General features: G+C 37.1%; 1 protein-coding gene and 1 long non-coding RNA gene across 2 annotated transcripts in view; both read right to left on the bottom strand.

Annotated features, from left to right (window-relative positions):
- LOC127882124 (transmembrane protein 41B-like) overlaps nucleotides 1–20936 on the bottom strand; it is a 34623-nt gene that overhangs the window by 13565 nt on the left and 122 nt on the right. The window contains exon 1 of the mRNA XM_052430587.1: nucleotides 20931–20936. This exon is cut by the window's right edge and continues 122 nt beyond it. Coding sequence (XP_052286547.1) covers nucleotides 20931–20936 — 6 coding nt within the window. The remainder of the gene's footprint in view (nucleotides 1–20930) is intronic.
- On the bottom strand, nucleotides 13183–14967 carry LOC127882195 (uncharacterized). The gene is made up of 2 exons (XR_008050440.1): nucleotides 14790–14967; nucleotides 13183–14017 (listed from the first exon to the last, which is right to left on the bottom strand). It is a non-coding gene; the product is annotated as an uncharacterized LOC127882195 (long non-coding RNA).

The following is a 20936-nucleotide window of genomic DNA, read 5'->3' as shown; positions in this document are numbered from 1 at the left end:
GACAATGGAAAAGTGTGACCATCGTGGCATGACTGAAATATTGAAAACGTCAACAACAAAAAAACAAATAGCACAAACAATACTTTCAAAAAAATTCATTTACAAAATCAAAGAAGATCTGAATCTGAATGGATATGTTTCAGGGCCTTGTATGATATGTGTCAAAACAGGAGAGTTTAATTCAACTGAGAATTATTTAGCGCAGTCCTTAATCTATTGATGGTAGACTTGCATAAAACACTGTCACAAAGTTTGTTTAACTCTTATACAACTTTATGCATTAAATAAATAATAATCATAAGGAGAAGAAGCAAAAGAAGAATTATAAATATTATAACTCAAAATATTAGAATCAACAGTAACAAAATACCCTAAAGTAATAGGTACGAAAAAGCTATGGTACAGATCATTGATCCTACTGTAACTAATTTATTCGATACACAATAAGGACAAGGGACAAAATTGTCACAAAACCAGGTTTTCATTGTGAAAAAAAAATCTGATAAAGGGAGAAAACTCAAACTGAACTTTTGAAATGAACAAACAAAATTAACCCCCTTTGTAAGTTTGTTTTTAAAAAAAATCTATTTTTAGTCATGGCGACCTTGACATTGGAGATATTGACGTGATTCTTTCGTGCCACACACCGTCCCATGATGGTGAACAAATGTGCCAAATGTGCCAAATGATTTTAAAATCTCACAATGAATGACATAGTTATGGCCAGGACAAGCTCATTTATGGCCATTTTTGACCTTTGAACTCAAAGTGTGACCTGGACCTTGGAGATATCGACGTAATTATTTCGCGCGACACACCGTCCAATGATGGTGAACAAATGTGCCAAATGATTTTAAAATCTGACAATGAACGACATAGTTATGGCCCGGACAAGCTTGTTCCGCCCGCCCGCCAGCCAGCCCGCCAGCATTCGCCAATCTTGGTTGGCGCTAAGGAAAACAAGAGGGCCATGATGGCCCTGTATCGCTCCACTGCTGAAAAAAGGCTGAAACAAATATTCTCTGCATGTGCAAATACTTAAATATAGGCCCTATTTAAGCACATGTACACTTTTGTGACCCCCTGGGCTTGGTCAAATTTAACCCCACGGGCATAATTTGAGCAAACTTTGTAGATGACTACTATATCTCACTACATGTAGATACAAAATATGGTAGCCCTAGGTCCTAGAGTTGAGGACAAGAATATTTTAAAAGTTTTCACAAAATAAGCAAGATATAAGCGTATATAATGTTCAATTTTGTGACCCGCGGGTAGGGTCAAATTTGACCCAAAGGGCATAATTTGAACAAACTTGGTAGAGGACTATAAGATGTTACTGCATACCAAATTTGGTAGCCATAGTCTGAATTGTGTTCGACAAGAAGATTTTTCAAGATTTCACAAAATAGGCGCTTTATAAGTGTTTATTCAATTTTGTGACCCCCCCAGGGCAGGGTCAAAGTTGACCCCAGAGGAATTATTTGAACAAATTTGGTAGAGGTTTATTAGATGTCACTACATACCAACTTTGGTAGCCCTAGGCCCAACAGTTATGGACAAGAAGATTTTAAAGTCTTCACAAAATAGGCCCCATATAAGCGTATGTTCAATTTTGTGACCCCCCGGGCAGGGTCAAATTTGACCCAAAGGGCATAATTTGAAAAAACTTGGTAGAGAACTATTAGATGTCACTACATACCAAATTTGGTAGCCCAATGCCTTATGGTTAAGGACAGAAAGATTTTTAAAGTTTTCACAAAATAGGCGCTATATAAGCATATTATCGATTTTGTGGCCCCCAGGGCAGGGTCAAATTTGACTCCTGGGGCATAATTTGAACAAACTAAGTGGAGAACTATACAATGTCACTACATACCAAATTGTGTAGCCCTAGGCCTAATGGTTATGGACAAGATTTTTTTTTCCACAAAATAGGCATTATATAACCATATGTTCAATTATGTGACACCCGGGCAGGTTCAAATTTGACCAGAGGGATAAAATTTGAACAAATTTGGTACAGGACTATAAGATGTCACTACATATCAAATTTGATAGCCCTAGGCTGGATGGTTGTGAACAAAAAGATTTTTGAAGTTTTCACAAAATAGGCCTTATCTAAGCATATTTTTAATCTTGTGATCCCCCGGGGTAGGGTCAAATTTGACCCCAGGGGCATAATTTGAACAAAATTGGTAGAGAACTTTAAGATTTCACTACATACCAAATTTGGTAGCCCTAGGTCCAATGTGTATGGACAAGAAGCTTTTTAAAGTTTTCACAAAATAGGCCTTATATAAGAGTATGTTCAGTTCAATTTTGTGACCCCCAGAGCAGGGTCAAATTTACCCCAGGGGCATAATTTGAACAAACTCGGTAGAGGACTATAAAATGTCACTACATACCAAATTTGGTAGTCCTAGACCCAAATTAAGGTAAATTCATTTGATGTTTTACACGTAACTAGATCTAAATCACCTATTTAAACTTGTCAAAGCCTTCAAAATTACTAAAATCATGGAGCTTCCAAGGGGCTTCGCCCCCCTGGACCCCTATAACTATAAACATTGCACTTTTTTGGCATTATAAGAAGGTACTTTGATGAAAGTATATAAGGCGTGACATGCCCAAAAAGTGGCTGTCAAAGCCTTCAAAAACACTAAAATCGTGAAGCTTCCCGGGGGCTTCGCCCCTCTAGACCCCCTTAACGATAAACTATTCGTTTTTTGGCATTATACGTAGGTACTTTGATGAAAGTATATAAGGCGTGACATGCTCGAGAAGTGGTTGTCAAAGCCTTCAAAACCACTAAAATCGTGGAGCTTCCGGGGGGCTTTGCCCCCCTGGACCCCCTAAACGACAAACTATGCACTTTTTATGGCATTAAAAGAAGGTACTTTGATGAAAGTATATAAGGCGTGACATGCTGAAGAAGTGGTTGTCAAAGCCTTCAAAATCATTGAAATCGTGAAGCTTCCAGGGGGCTTTGCCCCCTGGACCCCCTAAACGACAAACTATGCACTTTTTTGGCATTATAAGAAGGTACATGTACTTTGATGAAAGTATAAGGCGTGACATGCTCGAGAAGTGGTTGTCAAAGCCTTCGAAATCACTAAAATCAAGAAGCTTACGGTGGGCATCGCCCCCTGGACCCCCTAGCAGAGCTTTGCCCTGCACTCGCCAGGGGCCCTAGCCGCCCCCTTGATCCCCAGCAAATCTTTCAATATCCCGCCCCCCCCCCCCTGGCCTAACCAGAAATCCTGGATCCGCCCCTGGTTATTGACAAGAAGATTTAAAGTTTTCACAAAATAAGCCCTTTATAAGCATACATTCAATTTTGTGACCCCCGGGGCAGTTTTAAATTTGACCCCAGGGGCATAATTTGAACAAACTAAGAAGAGAACTATTACATGTCACTACATACCAAATTTGGTAGCCCTATGCCATACGGTTATGGACAAGAAGCTTTTTAAAGTTTTCACACAATAGGGCCTTATATAAGCATATATTCAATTTTGTGACCCCCGTGGCAGTTTCAAATTTGACCCCAGGGGCATAATTTGAACAAACTAAGAAGAGAACTATTACATGTCACTACATACCAAATTTGGTAGCCCTATGCCATACGGTTATGGACAAGAAGCTTTTTAAAGTTTTCACACAATAGGCCTTATATAAGCATATGTTCAATTTTGTGACCCTCGGGGCAGGGTCAAACTTGACCCCAGGGGCATAATTTGAACAAACTTGGTAGAGGACTTTAAGATGTCACTACATACCAAATTTGGTAGCCCTAGGCCCAATGGTTATGGACAAGAAAAATTTGAAAGTTTTCACAAAATAGACCCTACATAAGCATAAATATGTTCAATTTTGTGATCTCTGGGGCAGGGTCAAATTTGATAAATAAATACATCAGTTCTTCTTTTCATTTGCATCAAATTAAAGGTCAAAGTCCGATTGTTTAAAAAAAGAAGCTATTTTATGAATTTATCAAGCACGTACACTTAACAAAAAAAAAACGATATTTCTTTATTTAATGTAGAATTTTGCAAAAGTAAAGCGCTTTATACACAACAATGTTTCTTTCTGATACTTTTTGAGTAAATAAACAAAACAATGTATAGCATATAATATTTGTACATAATTTATAAAAAGAACTAAAATGATACAGGTGATGTTTTAAAATTTTGTTAAATGCGCGTTCCATTGAATGTTGAGTAAAGCGAGAGTTGCGAATTTAATTACACATAATTAAAAGCTGATACTATTCCGTCAGGTTGATTTATAAATCATGTTTCATGGTGACAATATATTCATTGTTTCATAAAAAAAAATAATAATTTAAAATGATCGAAAAGATATGTCAGAAAGCCAGCTTTTCGCAATAAATGACCTTATTTAAACATAACGCCATAAGACCCGAATGAAAACACAACATTTATTATGTAAGCAGGTAAATAAAAAATACTTTAATAAAACAGGGGAAGTCTACACTTTGAGGTATTAGCAACCTGCTGTGGTGATCTTATCAGCTCAATACACAGGAACATGGCTACTGTACTGAAAAAATTGGATTTACAGCCAAAATAACTGATTTCATTTCAGTCTACACTGTGTATTAGCAACCTGCTGTGGTGATCTTATCATCAATACACAGGAACATGGCTACTGTACTGGAAAAATTGGATTTACAGCCAAAATAACTGATTCATTTATTGCTAAAGTGGTGTGTACTTTAAATTTACAACAAGAATTGATCCACCTCAATCACTATTGCACATTTATATTAAATTAATTAATTTACTGAACTAATTAAAGACGGCGCTAATAAAGTATAAAGGTGGAAATTAAGAAATAAGATCTATTTTCGCATGACATTGAATACACATGATACATGGATAAAATATAAATAAGACACATTTGAATCTTTCATTTCTCCAAAAAATTAGCACATAGTCACATATATATAAGATTGCTTAAAGACCAGAAAACAATATAAGTAAGACACATTTGCATCTTTCATATCTTAAAAAAACAACATGTAAATCTGAAGCAATACATTTATTACTGACACTACCTATTCTAAATGTCGGCTGACAGCATAAGTTCAAAGAGGGAACCACAATTAAATAAGATCCATTTTCGAATGATACTGATTGTATAGCAAGTAGTCACATATTAATTCTAGCTTGCATTAGTTAAAATAATTTTGTTAATTAAGTTCACATTAATCTGTTATTTAAATAGAGATAGAACAGATTAAATGTTGATTTTTTGTATCTTCAATAATCCATTGTAATTGATTTAACGCACACGCGCCTTTTTTAATTTGTGTTTGAGCTTTAAAATAATAGTCATAATAAAATGCGTGTAAAGTTACCAGGGTACACTCAATGCTTGCGCAATAAATGGTTTTAATGGAATGATTAAAATCGCTTTTATTAATACAAAGCATATTAACTTTAAGTCATGCTGCAATTTCTATTTAAGAGTTTCACTTCAATTAGAAAAACATATACATCAATTTACGTATAAGATGATAAACACCATTAAGTGCTTTTTGGTTGGTATATTGCCGATATATTTATAACTTGCTACCAGTTGTTTTCAAAAATATATATTATATTCAATATTTTACATGACTGTCTCAGTCCTCTAAGCCGAAATGATCCGTAAACTAAAATATTGTCTTTTTGTGTCATTTGCACAAATCTGCACTTAAACTAAATTTTTAATCACATCGTACATTAAATCATTTCTGTCGGTTCTGTCGGTTGATATTCAAATTATTATTTTCTTTCCGGGATTTGTTTTAGTATGTTGTTGCTGCATTTGCAAATATAAGTGTATATGCAGTGAAAACACCAACAAATAAACACCAGAATCTCAAACATCGTTATCAAATTAATTGAGATATACCTAATAATTAATTGAGCAAATGTAATTAAAAAAACTGTACATAAATTCACACGAGCCGTACTTTTCGAGCATGAAAGAAAGGCGCCAATCATGACACAACTTCTCATCATTATCTGGAATATAATTAAATGAAGCTGCGAATATCTATTTCCAAACTGCTTTGTGCTGATTAAAGAAGCTGTAAATGATAAGATGAACGGTTCCTGTTATAATTATTATCCTTTATAAAAGTGCGGCTCGTGTGAATTTGTGAATAACCGAAGCATTTCGTTGCAGGAAATTAAAATGATCCGTAAATTTGAGTTTTAATCTGTACAGCATTTACGATTTCAGAATTAAGTATCTGGCTTATTTCGTATTTTTCCACACATGTTCTTAACTTTTATTTCAATTTAAATCTGTTTATTGAAATGCAATTTTTCATATATAGAGAGAGGGAGAAATTGAGTGCTTTTCTGTTTTCACATGAAGTGCTTTTCGTTCGGTATATTGCCGGTATATATCCAATTTTGGGCATTTAATCCATTACACAATAGAAACGCAATTTTTCATATATATATATAGCGAGAAATTGAGTGCTTTTCGGTCTTCCCATGAAGTGCATTTTCTGTCGGTTTATTGCCGGTATATATTCAATTTTGGGCATTAATACATCATGATAAACAAAAGGTAGTATAAATATGCATGAAATATAACCATTTATAACTAATTAAATCCGTTTACACACAATAGAAACGCAATGTTTCATATATATAGAGAGAGAAATTGAGTGCTTTTCTGTCTTCACATGAAGTGCTTTTCGATCGGTATATTGCCGATATTTATCCAAGTTTGGGCATTAATACCTCATAATAAACAAAAGGTAGTATAAATATGCATGAAATATAACCATTTATAATTAATTTAATCTGTTTACACACAAAAGAAACGCAATTTTTCATATATATTTAGCGAGAACTTGAGTTCTTTCCGGTCTTCACATGAAGTGTTTTTCGTTCGGTATATTGCCGATATTTCTCCAATTATGGGCATTAATACCTCATAATTAACAAAAGATAGTATAAATATGTATGAAATATAACCATTTATAACTAATTTAATCCGTTTACACATAATAGAAACGCAATTTTACATATATATAGCGAGAAATTAAGTGCTTTCTGGTCTTCACATGAAGTGCTTTTAGGTTGGTATATTGCCGGTATATATCCAATTTTGGGCATTAATACCTCATAGTAAACAAAAGGTAGTATAAATATGCATGAAATATAACCATTTTTAACTAATTTAATCTGTTTATACACAATAGAAACGCAATTTTTCATACATATATATATATATAGCGAGAAATTGAGTGCTTTTTGGTCTTCACATTTAGTGCTTTTAGGTAGGTATATTGCGGATATTTACCATTTTGGACAAAATGTAGTATAGACATACAATCAGTTAACCATTAATAACTAATTAAACCCGTTAACACACACTAGAAACGATAAATTGCATATATATAGAGAGAAATTGAGTGCTTTTAGGTGCTTTTCGGTGATTGTATGGACAGGTATATAAATCTTTAAAGGTAATTTGTGTATTGCAGCAATGTATTCATTAATTCAGAATATTTTACTTGTTTCCATAACCGCTCGATACACTGTAATCAGGGCATATACAGGGCCAAAATACCATCCTTTGAAAGGGGCCTCTTTTTCTTCCCCTTTACCAACAAGTCCCTTTCCCCTACAGAATTTTTGTTAAAATCATGCTTTTTTCTCTAAATTTCCAATCTACCTCAGTATTTTTCATTCCCCAAAGACAGAAAATTGTGTCTTTTTCTCCCCGAAAAAAAGGCTGTTGTCATGTATTGTAATGTAAGGGACACAACTCGTATTGTCTTGTTAAAGCATGCAGTCATGAGTTACTTGTATTGAGATTTATATATATATGTGAATCTATGAATAAAGCCAGTTGTGAGTTACCCACCGACGAGTTCAGAGTTATTACATGGTGTCAGAAATCTATTAAAAATCGGCGCAATCAGGCGATTGCATGACAATCGTACGTTGCAAATCTGTTGTTAAAGGTTCATTTTATACAACAGCGAAATGGCTTCGAAGGGAATCAGGCCATTACCGGAATTTAACCCGTCAGAAAGTGCATCAAGTTGGGAAGACTACAAACGGGACTTCATAATTCATTTGGACGCGCTAGGTCTGGACGACAAGCCTGGAAAAAGAAAGGTTGGTGTCCTACTTGCCAACATGGGGAGAGAGTGCGTAAAAATTTACGATTCGTTCGCGTGGGCGCCGGAAGTTGTTGCCAATCAGGATGCTGGAATCGCGGCAGTGCCAGCCGAGGATAAATACCATCTAGAAACAGTTTTCACAAAATTTGACAGACATTTCGGAGTGCATAATTACCGTAACATTAAAAGACAAGAGTTCCTCAACACAAAGCGTGGTAACCTGTCAATAATGGATTACATTTCGGAATTAAAAAGAAAGGCCGAACACTGTCAATATGGGGAACAAAAAGAAGGGTTAATATGTGACATGATCATTAATGGCGTGAATGACACAAAGTGTAGTGAAAAGCTAATGGAGATACCGGTTACACAACTTACCATCGAACGTGTCGTGCAGGTTTGTAGGCAAATTGAATTGACCGCGTCTCACATCAAATCACTGGGTGAAAGCCCTCACGTAAACATCGCTAGAACGCATCAAAACCCTCATAAGCAACAAAAATACTGTGCCAAGTGTTGCAGAAAACATGAAGTAAGGAAATGTCCCGCCTATCAAAAACAGTGTGACAATTGCGGTGAGTTTGGCCATTTCAAGGCATCCAAATTATGTCCTGCAGTCGGTGGGACATCACATCAACAAAAGGAGATATCACACAGAGGGGCACGTGGCTATGGAGGTAGACTGCGTCATCGCGGAAGTGATCGGGGAATCCACCGTGGATATCGGGGCCGTGGAGGTCAACGACGTGTCAACTACACCGAAGCCCAGGAAGACCAGGTCGAGGAAATGTTTAACCAGTTTGAACATGCGGATGTGAACGACGTATTTATCGCAACATCGAGTGAAGATAATCATGAATGGTCTGCTAACTTGAAAATAGGGTGTAAAACGATAAAATTTGAAATCGACAGTGGCGCAATGTGCAGTGTCATGTCATATGGAACAGCGAAGCTATTTGAAAAGGTTGCACCAATCACAAGGAGTGATGTTATTATTAGCGGTGTCAATGGGCCAGCAGTGAAGGCGCTAGGAATGATTACATTGCTGTGCGAGCATAAAAATATCAAGCGTCGGTTAATTTCCAGATTATGAACACTCCAAGAGGCATAAACTTGCTTGGAAGGGATGATTCAGTTGATTTTGGGCTGATCATGAGAATACACACCGCAAGACTTGAAACAGAATCTATCATTGAGAAATATAGTGACGTCCTTGGGGAAGAGATTGGGTGTATACCGGGCGAGTACGAGATTAAAATCGATAAGTCAATAGAACCAGTAGTTCATGCACCAAGACCGGTTCCAGTCGCGATTCGTGAACAATTGCAAGCTGAACTAAAACACTTAGAGAAATGCAACATTATTGCTAAAGTAACAGAACCTACGCAATGGGTCAGTAGTTTGGTGTGCGTAAGGAAGAAAAACGGTAGAGTGCGAATATGCATTGACCCCACAGATTTAAACCGCGCAATCCGAAGAGAACATTACCCAATGAACAGTTTTGATGATGTTGCCACAAGATTGAATGGGAGTAAATACTTTACAACGCTAGACGCGAATATGGGCTTATTACCAAATAAAATTAACTGAAGAGAGCTCGAAGCTCACAGCGTTTAATACTCCGTTCGGCAGGTACCGATACCTGCGGATGCCGATGGGCGTGAAGTGTTCGAGTGAAGTGTTCCAACGGTCCATGGAACAGAACTTTGGTAACATTGACGGGGTAGAAATAATTGTTGACGACATTTTGATTCATGGTAGAACACTGGAAGAACATAACAGGCGCTTGGAAACGGTGCTTCAAAAGGCACGTTCAATTAATCTGAAGATGAATAAGAAAAAGTGTATGTTTGCCAAGCCGGAGGTGGACTATGTAGGTCACAAACTGACTGGAGACGGAATTAAACCGACAGATCAAAGAGTGAAGGCGATAGCAGACATGAGAGAGCCAGAAAGCTTCAGTGAGCTGGAAACCGTGTTAGGCATGCTATCGTATGTGTCTAAGTTCATCCCAAATCTCAGTGAGTTGAATGCACCACTGCGCGATATGAAAAGGCTAGAAACGTGGAGCTGGGGTGACGAAGCGAAGCGCGCGTTCAATAAAATAAAAGAAGCTCTTGTTTCAACAAAAGTACTTCAGTACTACGACTTGAAAAAACCTGTCACACTCACAGTAGACGCATCAATGAGAGGCCTGGGAGCCGCGATAATCCAACAGGACCGTGTTGTGGCATATGCGTCACGTGCGCTCACACCGACAGAGCAACGGTACGCTCAGATCGAAAAAGAAATGCTAGCCGTTGTATATGGCTGTGAAAAATTCCACAAACTGCTATATGGCCGAGATACTTTCCTAGTGGAATCTGATCACAAACCGTTGGAGTCGATTCTAAAGAAAGAAATACATAAAGCTCCGCTAAGGATTCAACGAATGATTTTGAAGCTTCAACCGTATGACTTCAACCTCGTGCACAAAAGCGGCAAGGACATGGGTCTAGCAGACTGCCTCAGCAGATTACCGTTAGAAAATCAAGATGAGAAAACTATCGATGAAGAGTTGATGGTTTTGAAGCTCGACACGTTGTCGTGTTCAAACCATGACAAAATTGCACGCGCAACGCAAGCTGATGAACAATTCCAAGTACTGGCAAAGGTTATCATTCGAGGATGGCCAGAAACGAAGTGCGAAGTTCCAGTTGAAGCCGTTCCATTTTGGGATTACCGCGATGAAATATCAATTTACAATGGAGTTCTGTACCGAGGGGAACGCGTGTGTATCCCGAAAGAAATGAGAACAGAAACGTTGAAAGCGATACATAAGTCGCATTTAGGGGTAGTAAACTGTAAAAAGAGGGCGAGAGAGTTAGTATTTTGGCCCGGCATGAACAAACAAATTGAAGATCTTATTGGCAAGTGTAGTGCGTGTTTAATGCATCGCAAGATGAGCCAAAAGGAGCCAATGATCATCCAACCAGTACCTGAGCTACCCTGGAGCAAAGTTGGAATGGACTTATGCGAACTAGAGGGTAACAATTACCTAATCATTGTAGACTACTTCTCCAACTTCATTGAAGAAGCACCATTGCAAAGAGACACTCGAACGAGCACCATCTTAAAACACATCAAGCAAAACGTGGCTCGTTATGGAATCATGGACTCAATCATCTTGGACAACGGTCCACAGTTCACCAGTGCTGAATTCCGAGAATTCATCGAAAAATATGGCATCACCCATATTACGTCGTCGCCTTTGCACCAACAAACAAACAGCCTTGCTGAAAAGGCTGTACAAACCGTTAAAAATCTAATTAAAAAGTGTAGCGAAACAGGGGACGACATCTACTTAGCCCTGTTAGAACTAAGAAACACACCACGCGATAACATCGGATCACCGATGCAACGTTTGATGGGTCGACGCGCAAAAACACTAATACCTATGAAACAAACATTGCGACAACCAGAAGCAACCAATGAAAATGTCGCACCGAAGTTGTTAGAATTTCGTGAAAAGCAAAAATTCTACTACGACCAACACGCGAAGAGCAAGGACAATCTTCAGCCAGGGGACGCAGTAAGAATTAAAACCCCATCTGGTTGGAAACCGGCAGAGTATGTGAAACCGTCCGAATACCCACGATCACATATCGTTAAGGCAGGCGAATCGGGGCGCGAATATCGCCGAAACACGGACATGCTAATGAAAACAAAGGAAAGACCACACATTATCACCACAAACAATGACGTGTACATACCGGCACCCACAGCGCCAACAGAGACGGTAGCAGAACAACCATCAACAACTCCAAATCACGAAAACAGTGCTAGTGCGAGATCGAGCGAAAATCGAGACAAACCGGGGAAAGAGAGTGTACAAGACACTGTTAGAAAGAAAACGAGGTCAGGAAGAGAAGTTTACAAACCGATACGGTTAAATGACTATGTGTAAGATGTGAAGTGCAAAACATGTATCATATGACTGCCTTATTGTAGTGCAAAATAAACTTATTAATAAACTGTTTAATAACTATCATTCGGTAATATTGGTATTTGTATAAGTAAGATGTATTGTGGTGGTAAATGCATAATGTTCTTGAAACTGTACTATCATAACGAGTAAGGAACAGTTTGTACATATTTATTTTTATCATATCAAACTCTTGGTTAAGGTTTAAAGATTCAGTGCCTTCAGCGCTTTGATTTTTCTTCTAACAACTAAATGTTCATGAAATTTTCTTCTCACAAAAATCCAATATTAATTATTTTTGGGTGTATCTACTTTCTAGCTTGTTTTCGGTGTTATAACAGTCTGTTATCATTTCCTAGCTGAAACCCGACATTTACTGTATCTGGCATTTGTCATTTTGTCCTGAACAAGCTTGAATCCGAGATAACAGAGACAATTTTTTGGAAAGTTAGCAAACATGTATTTTAGTGAATAATTTTGTCTTACATGTTGTTTTATTGTTAATTTGATTTTATGAAGTTCAATTGCATATTTAATTTATAAGAAGTTCTTCATTACTTAGAGTGCATTTTATTCATATAGAATATTCTATTTTCAATAACAATTTAACACTCAGAGGTAGCAAGAGGCAATGATTTTTTTTTAAATGGGAATATTTTAATGATATTTGGCATTGATGTTATACTACTTAAAACAAACATAATGATGTCTTTCTTTTTTTATTAGGATGAAAAATAGATTTTTTATGATTTTTTTAAAACACGTAAAAAAATAGGTGAATTTTTCTGCTGTTTTTTCTGCCAAAAATCTGGTTCATTGCCAGAAAACAACTGACATTTGCATTTAACCAGCTATTTTGGCCATTTATAAGTTATTTTTATCTATGTGAATGCCTTTTTAGATATAAAACACATTAAAACATATTAATAACACGTATTTTTTATTGGTTTTGCACTTTTTACTGCACAGTTTATGGCAAAATAAGGGGGCATACAAATATATATTTATGTGCGTGAATAGCCTTTGTCTTTACTGCTATCAACAACAACTCTGCAGCTTTTTTAAGGTTTTATTTTCAATGATAACTAATGGTGAACTAACACATAATTTGTTGACACAATTTATATTTGTTGTGCATACACAATATACAAATACTTGTGAAATGTCCAATTACCCGACATTACATAATGATGAATTAAAATGACACATGCCTCCCAATCACGATGACGAGTTGTTCAAATTAAAAAAAAAAAAACATTGTTGATGTTGGTTTTTTTGTCAGTCAAAGGTAGCATATAGGCAAAAACTAATCCCAAAGATTGAAATTTTTCATAAGTGATGATTGATGAATCATTTTACTTCAACTGCACTCTCACATGTCAGACCGACAGTGTCACGAGCAGACATAGTGGTCACTACAAAACAATGAAATTCTTATGGGGGCTTTCAATAGTTTTGACAAGTTTTATATGTTGTTCACTCAATTAAAATAAATTGTCCATTAGGTAAAATAAGTCCTCAAATTATAAATACACCCCAAGAACAACAGCCAATACTTAAATAAGGTTAACATGCAGCCAATTGTTCACTGCCACACATGTTTAACAAAAGTAAAATCATTTGCTTCATTAAATAGGTTCAAAAACCAAAATTCTTCTTATTTAAATAAGACCTAACACTAGTTATTTGAACTTCAATGTATCTGTAAGTATTTTTCCTAAGATAGGTGACTAACAAACCTATCCAATGGTTTAAAAAATCTTATATTCAGTTATCGCCTATGGCGATTTCTTCCTGATTTCTTCTCTTTTCCCCCCGCTGCCTTCAGCTTCTTTGCCTCAATCTCCTCTATCGGGGCGCATTCACAAACGGCAGCTTCTTGCGGTACTCTGTAACATGTAAATGAACATTTGAGCTGCACTCTGGGAAAACGGGGCTTAATGCATGAGCCTAAAGTGTCATCCCATATTAGCCTGTTTAGTCCACACAGGCTTATCAGAGACAACACTTTCTGCTTCAACTGGATTTTCTTTAAGAAGGGACTTTCTTAAACGGAAAATAGCTTAAAGGTTCATTGATTTTACCATTCAAGGCTTTTTTAAGGCTGTTGGGGGAAGGGGCCTTAGCCTTCATATTATATAGGAAAAAGTGTGTGAAACCCAAAATTTGGGGATACAACTCACGCATTGTTAGTCATAGGGGAATGTAATTTCCAGGTGTAAGTTTCTTTTTTTGGGTTAAGTGCATGAATATAATGAAAAAAATTGAGAGGATGTAGCCTTTTTATGAAAATTTCCGAGGGATTGTAGACTAGATTAGGCTACAGCTTTAGAATTAAAAAAAAGACTGCTCTTCCTTATCTTGTGATATCAGTCTTTTTAAACTCAATTATGTGATATCTGTCTTTTTAAACTACATTTTGTGATATCTGACTTCTTAAAAGTATAACAGTATATATTTCAAATGCATAAACATTAGTGAGTTACAATAATGATGATTAATTAATGTTGATAATAAATCTATTTCAAAATGACCGATACATTGCCATAAAATAAAATTACATGGGGTTTATGTTTCAAAATGTCATTCTGCTGAAATGTCATTTATATACTAAGAATAATATTTATTGGTTAAAATTGCATATTATTTTTTATCTAGTACCTGATGCGGAAGCTTCAACTTTTCAGCTTTTGCAGCCCGGTCCTGTGTAAATTGACCTGGCTGCGGTGATACACGCTCACTGTGAGACTCCGAACGCTCACTGTTAGACTCCGACCGTTCACTGTCAGACTCCGAACGCTCACTGTTAGACTCCGAGTCAAACTCTTCCCAATCCTGAGACTCTTGACTTATTAGTATCAAACATATGTCTGCAAAAAGAATAATTGAAATCAAAGAAATAATATATCTAAATAATATAACTAAAATACAGTGACTGTATCGAATTGTTGTTCACATCCGACGTTAAATAAAGATTCTTGTATCTTGTATCATTAATGCAATATCCGAAATACTTGCTGTCCGAATAGTGCAAGTCTGTATTTTGTATTATCGAAACGTCTTTTTACAGATATACGAATGCAATCTACCATTACGATATAATGTCGGCATAAATATATCCTTCAATGATGTTTAGCACGTACAACACATTTTTTGGCAACTTTACAGAGCAAAAAAAGAACAATTGATATTTACGTCGTTTGAATTTTCAACAACGGCGGCCATTTTGCCATTCATGAAATGGGTCAATAGTGGGTCTATACATTAGCAACAACCAGCAGAATTACGGCATTTTGCAAAGCAATTAGTGGCATGAATGGAAAGGAGAATGATTAACCTTCAAAATAAAAGCAATTTTTCTACTGGGCAATGTATCTTACCTATTTTTCTCGATCTCAGAAATTTTCTTAGGCTTTCTTTTAATCTTCAACGCAACTGTGTGGAAACGAAAGTGCTTTGCCCGCGAACATAAATGTATTAACTTATATGATTAGTGGTTATTTTAACCATATCCAATCGAAAACCACCTTAAAAACGACGTAATTCCGACCCCCTATCGGCACTATTTTTATGAACGAGATTTCGCGCAGGAATTGTTCAGTAATAAATGAGCCGTACGCAGTTGCCTCCCTTGTGCCCATCGCTATCAGAGGTTTAAAAGAAATTCCCACTATGGTTATATAAAAAGAACAGTTTATAATGTGTTACTACAGGTTATGTTATTTGCTTTCTTTCATAAACCTCTTCGCATATGTAACGATAGAGTAGTTGGTGTATCATGTGTTTATATTTTTTTTTAAAGAAAGAAAAGGGGATGTCATGTATTGTAATGTAAGGGACACAACTCGTATTGTCTTGTTAAAGCATGCAGTCATGAGTTACTTGTATTGAGATTTATATATATGCTATCTTCTCGTCCTTTCGTGCCTCTTAACTATTTTTACCGCGCATGCGCATACACTGGCTGGTATTTTTAGCATTGTTTAACTTTTATTTCGTCATTAAAATACTATATTAAAACGAAACACAAAGAAAACAGTATTTGTTTACATATTTGCTAAATATTTACCTCGTTAAGGTGAAGGTCAATGATCTGTATCATGCAGAAGAATTTTCTCATTGGATTCGTGCTCTTTCTTGACCGCGTTCTAAATGGGGCACCATTTGGGGAATTTTCTTATAAATCACATATTTAAATGGCTATTTTCTTCGACACACTGGCACGTGTATAACTCGATATTGGCGTTTTATTTTATAATATAATATTCCATCCGAGAGCAGGTATGTAATGATTTTAATCAACTAATTAATTGTGTTTTAAATTTAATCTTCTTTTTACACTTAAAAATAACATATATAAACGAAACTTTTAACATTGTAAGTAACACAATTGACCCATGTCTGATTAGCTGCACAACTAAACTTCACAATGAGGGCATACGAAACGGTCGTTTCTCCTTACAACGCGCGTTTTCGTGCAGAATTTTAGGTGCACCCAGTGGCTGCAAATGGCGCACTCGCCCCACGTGAGGATTTTTAAGAACGTCGAGTCGGGCAGGTTTGGTGGCGATATCATCCTGCAGACGCAGCACAGGTCTTTTTCTTCCGGCTCGAACTCCATCTCAGAATCACTGCACAATGCGTCTTTTGCTGTGGCAGTAGACTTGTTTTGGGATTGAGATTCCGATAGGCGCTTTCTGCAGGTTTTGCCTTTTTTCGTCGATGTTGTTGTTGCATGCGTTGAGGTTGTTGATGTACTGGGAGTTGCGTTTTCTTTATCGTATGTTTGCAGCTCCTCAGCATATGCTTCTTCTGTAATAGCCTTCCCCCCTGGCTTGGGTTTTGTGTTTTTGGCTTTAGGTTGCTTAGAGGCCTGGCAGACGCATGTAAACTTTTTTTCAGCCTTCAACAAGAGGTACTTTTCAACTGCTTCTTTTCCGGATTTAATTGCCATAATTTTGAACAGGGGTGATGTCTCTCGGAAGGCTTCGCTTGGATAAAGCTTATCTGCAGGAACAACCTCTGGGCAGCATGGGAAAATGCCAGTTTTTCGGAAGCCTGCGACTATGTTGGCTGGAACCATGGCCTTTAGATACGCTTTGCAAGCAATTTTCGCCATCATATATTTCGTGACAGTTTCACCAATGTGCTCCTGCATAAACTTGGCACATTCACGGTAGTAATATGATTTGAATGGGCCGAAAATCGACACGTCCAGAGGCTGCAGGATGTGCGATGTGTGGGCAGGCAAAACAAAGAGGATGATATTCTCTGCTTTGGCCCATTCAGTAAGTTGCCTGGAAACATGCGAGGAGTGGCCGTCATAAATGACAAGTATCGGCGCTTGGTCCGTTGAACCCCTGCATACATTCGGGAGGAAATGGTCCTTCAAATAATGCTGGAATATTTCGGCATTTGACCAGCCACTTTCGGACATTGTGAATTTCGAACCAGGTGACGAGCCGTTCATTAGTTCAGGGTTGCTTCGTTTCCCTTTGAAGACGAAAAATGGTGGTATATGATTAGGCCACAATTAAAATATTGTTGGTTTGCCCTTTACCGACCCTAAATTTTACAGGTGGGTAGGTAGGTAGGAAAATTATTTTATTTTATTTGAGAAATTATATTTTTAATACACTAATAGTCTATGAATATTTAAAACACTTTTATTAAAGCACTGTTGCAGTGTACGAAGCCCTATGTAGCTTAACATTATCTTGTTTGCTGTTTCTTGCATATATTAATATCAAATGCATGCTTGTGTGTTATTACATCAAATATTTGTTCATTATATGATTTTAATTGCTCAAATGCATTTGTAATTATTTAACAGCCAGACAGCTTTTATTTTTAACTTAAACCTTTCCCTTAAATTGGGCTTAATTAGCATGCAACAAGCATTGAAGGAGTGTAGAAAGACAGCCCAAAGCCTTTAATGGAAAAATTCAGACGTGGCGAAAGACCATCACATTTTACAGGCCAGACTTGCCTACCAGGAGAAACAATTCACAGGCCTGTTGAAGTTTTTACAGGCCTCAATTTTAAGTGTTTGACCGGTTAGTGCATAATCTCAGCATGGAAAAGTAAATTCATAAAAGTGCAAACTGAACATTATTATAAAGCATTATTTTTTCTTGAATGCTCTGAGCTTTTATGAGTACATACGTACAGCTCAGAGGGTCAATAGCTGGGAGTTGTATTATTGCAACTAACATAAGCATGAAAACTTGATTTGGGGAAATAAATTCTGGATCTGGATAGGTACGTTGCAGGACCTTTCGGTGTAGGCGCAACGGGGGAGAGGGTGGTTAGTCCCACTGTAGGACAGTGGGTGTTAGTTTCAGTTTGTGGATATACTAACGCTTTAAACATATATACTTGAGTGTTGTCGATGTATTTAGCTAAGAGACATTAATAAATTAAATAAGTTTACCTTTACATATCCATTTCACTAACATGCCATTACAGTAAACTGTTCAATGTGGCAAACATAATAAAGCAGAATATGCACATGAATCTGATTAAACACAGATCCACTTGCATATAAATCAAATCATGTTTGTCTTTTATTTTGCATTTTCGACAAAAAAATCCTGTAACTGTTAGATGTATTTTTCTTTGCGAGTAGACTGCATTCCAATTTTCAAACACTTCATCACTTGTTCTGTGACATTCAGTTCATACATTTGCAAAAAAAAGAGTTTTATTTGTATCTAAAACCTATGCTCAATCGTAGAATGACACGCTCTTTTCCTTAATCGATACTAATTATATGATGTCCGTCGTAAATTCGATAGTTATTTGTTCTCGCTGAGCATCGTTATTTCTTTTAATTGTCGGCCATCTTGGATCACGTTAACAACATGTGTACAACGAACGTAAACTCGTATATGTCCGACTACTTTCGCGAACCAATGGTTAAGTATGATGTCGTTCGGCAATTTTCACGGAACACCGCCGATCGCGATGCTGGTTATAGACGCTTGCATTACTGTCTATTCTGGGGCGTATGAAATTCCAACCATCGGAGCGACCTAGATCGGTCAGGGGCGATAATAATAAACAGGGATATTAATACGCGCATGAATAAATATTGCTTTCGGCTCTTTTATCATCGTCGAAAAAAACGAAAATAAAAAAAATAAGTTTTCAGAAATCGCAATAAAATTTTTTGGGTCGGGGGGTAAAAAGTGGGTCGGTCGGTAAAGGGCAAACAAACTCAATTTTAATTTAGGCCTTACCGGCTGCGTTAGCGCATGCGATTAATGTCGTGGTTGTTGAGCGGGGCGAGGTAACAGCCTGCGGCTTACTGCCAGTGGCAGCGATGACATTAGGGGGCCTGTGTTCGGGTTGAATCCCGGTTTCATCTATGTTGTAGATGAGATGAGGTTTGTCGGTCAGATTGTGTTTCTCCACTACTTCCCCGAGGTTTTTGAAGTAGCTTTCAACGATCTCCGGCGTTGAGTTTTTCGCACGGCCACTATCCAGGGCGCGTGGTTTTATGGAAGAGAGCCTGCCTGTCCATCTCTTTAGAAAGCCATACAACCAATTTATACTTAATGGCTTGTTGGTAGGGCGTTTCCCTAAATGTTCGGCCAGTTCCCCAGCCAGGTGCTGGACCTGTACATTGGTGTAACCATATCCGAGCTGGGACATGCTCTCCAGATGCTCCACCAAACCCGTTTCCTCTTCTTTTGAAAAGATTAACTCGGAGCCCAATCCAATATTAAATGGATCTACTTTCCCTTTTACACGATCTCTTAATGTTTGAATTGGCACATTATATGTCAATGCAGCCCTTTTAACTGGCATCCCGTTCTCCTTTACCGCAGCATATGCATTTTTGAGGGATTCTGGACTGTACCTACGATATTTATGATCCGGTATTTTGGTAGGGTTCGGCTGAAAACAAATATGTGCTCAACTAGACGACAAATAATTGTTTTTCGATCAGATAACTTTTTGATCATATGTTTATTTGTGAATGTATAAAAATGTCAAGAATCAGAATGATTATTTCAATCTGTGATGGATCAATAAACATGGTAAATTTATATTGGGAACTGTCAGATTCTACAATGCGCTAATTGATATTTAATTTATTTGCGCACCATGAGTTGTTCTTCAGTGAGTTACAATACCCCGTCGGGACCCTCAAAGCGCTCCGAAATCAATAGAGCGTTAACTTTGGTACAAATACATAACAAAATGGCTGACACATGTAAACAGAGTTTGGAAACTCATTTTTACTAAGGTGAAAGTGACCTATAAGGCATTCATACCTGATTAAATAATTAGTTAAACGTTAATTTTAGCATTTTATTTACGTGTTGTGGGACATTACCTGTTTAAATCGCATTTTCCACGGCAAAATACACAACAGTTGTAAAAGCTCGATCAACATGCATAGAAACCGGGCACGTGCAGTATTTGGTGACAGCGATAATGACGTATTAAAATGAGCACGAATCCAATGAGAAGACACGAAAGTATGAGAATGAGGCATATATGTGAATCTATGAATAAAGCCAGTTGTGAGTTACCCACCGACGAGTTCAGAGTTATTACAGCTGTGGCACTTTCCCCAAAGTTGGTGTTTTGGCCCTGATATACAACTAACAAACCGTGGCGTTAAAAACCGGTACCCGTTAAAAACTACCAATCTGGCAAAAAATCAAGGAACAATGTATCGTAAGAAGACATTTTTGGCGTTCCCTTAATCCATATAGAAATGAAAGTGTTAACAAATCAAAGTTTATCAAATAAAGATTTTACGATGTAAATTTAATGATATATTATTACCTTGTT

Source organism: Dreissena polymorpha, chromosome 1 (assembly GCF_020536995.1).
Source record: "Dreissena polymorpha isolate Duluth1 chromosome 1, UMN_Dpol_1.0, whole genome shotgun sequence".
NCBI lineage: Eukaryota > Metazoa > Mollusca > Bivalvia > Myida > Dreissenidae > Dreissena > Dreissena polymorpha.
Note: the sequence above shows the minus strand (reverse complement) of the source record. Positions and strands in the feature narration are given on the sequence as shown.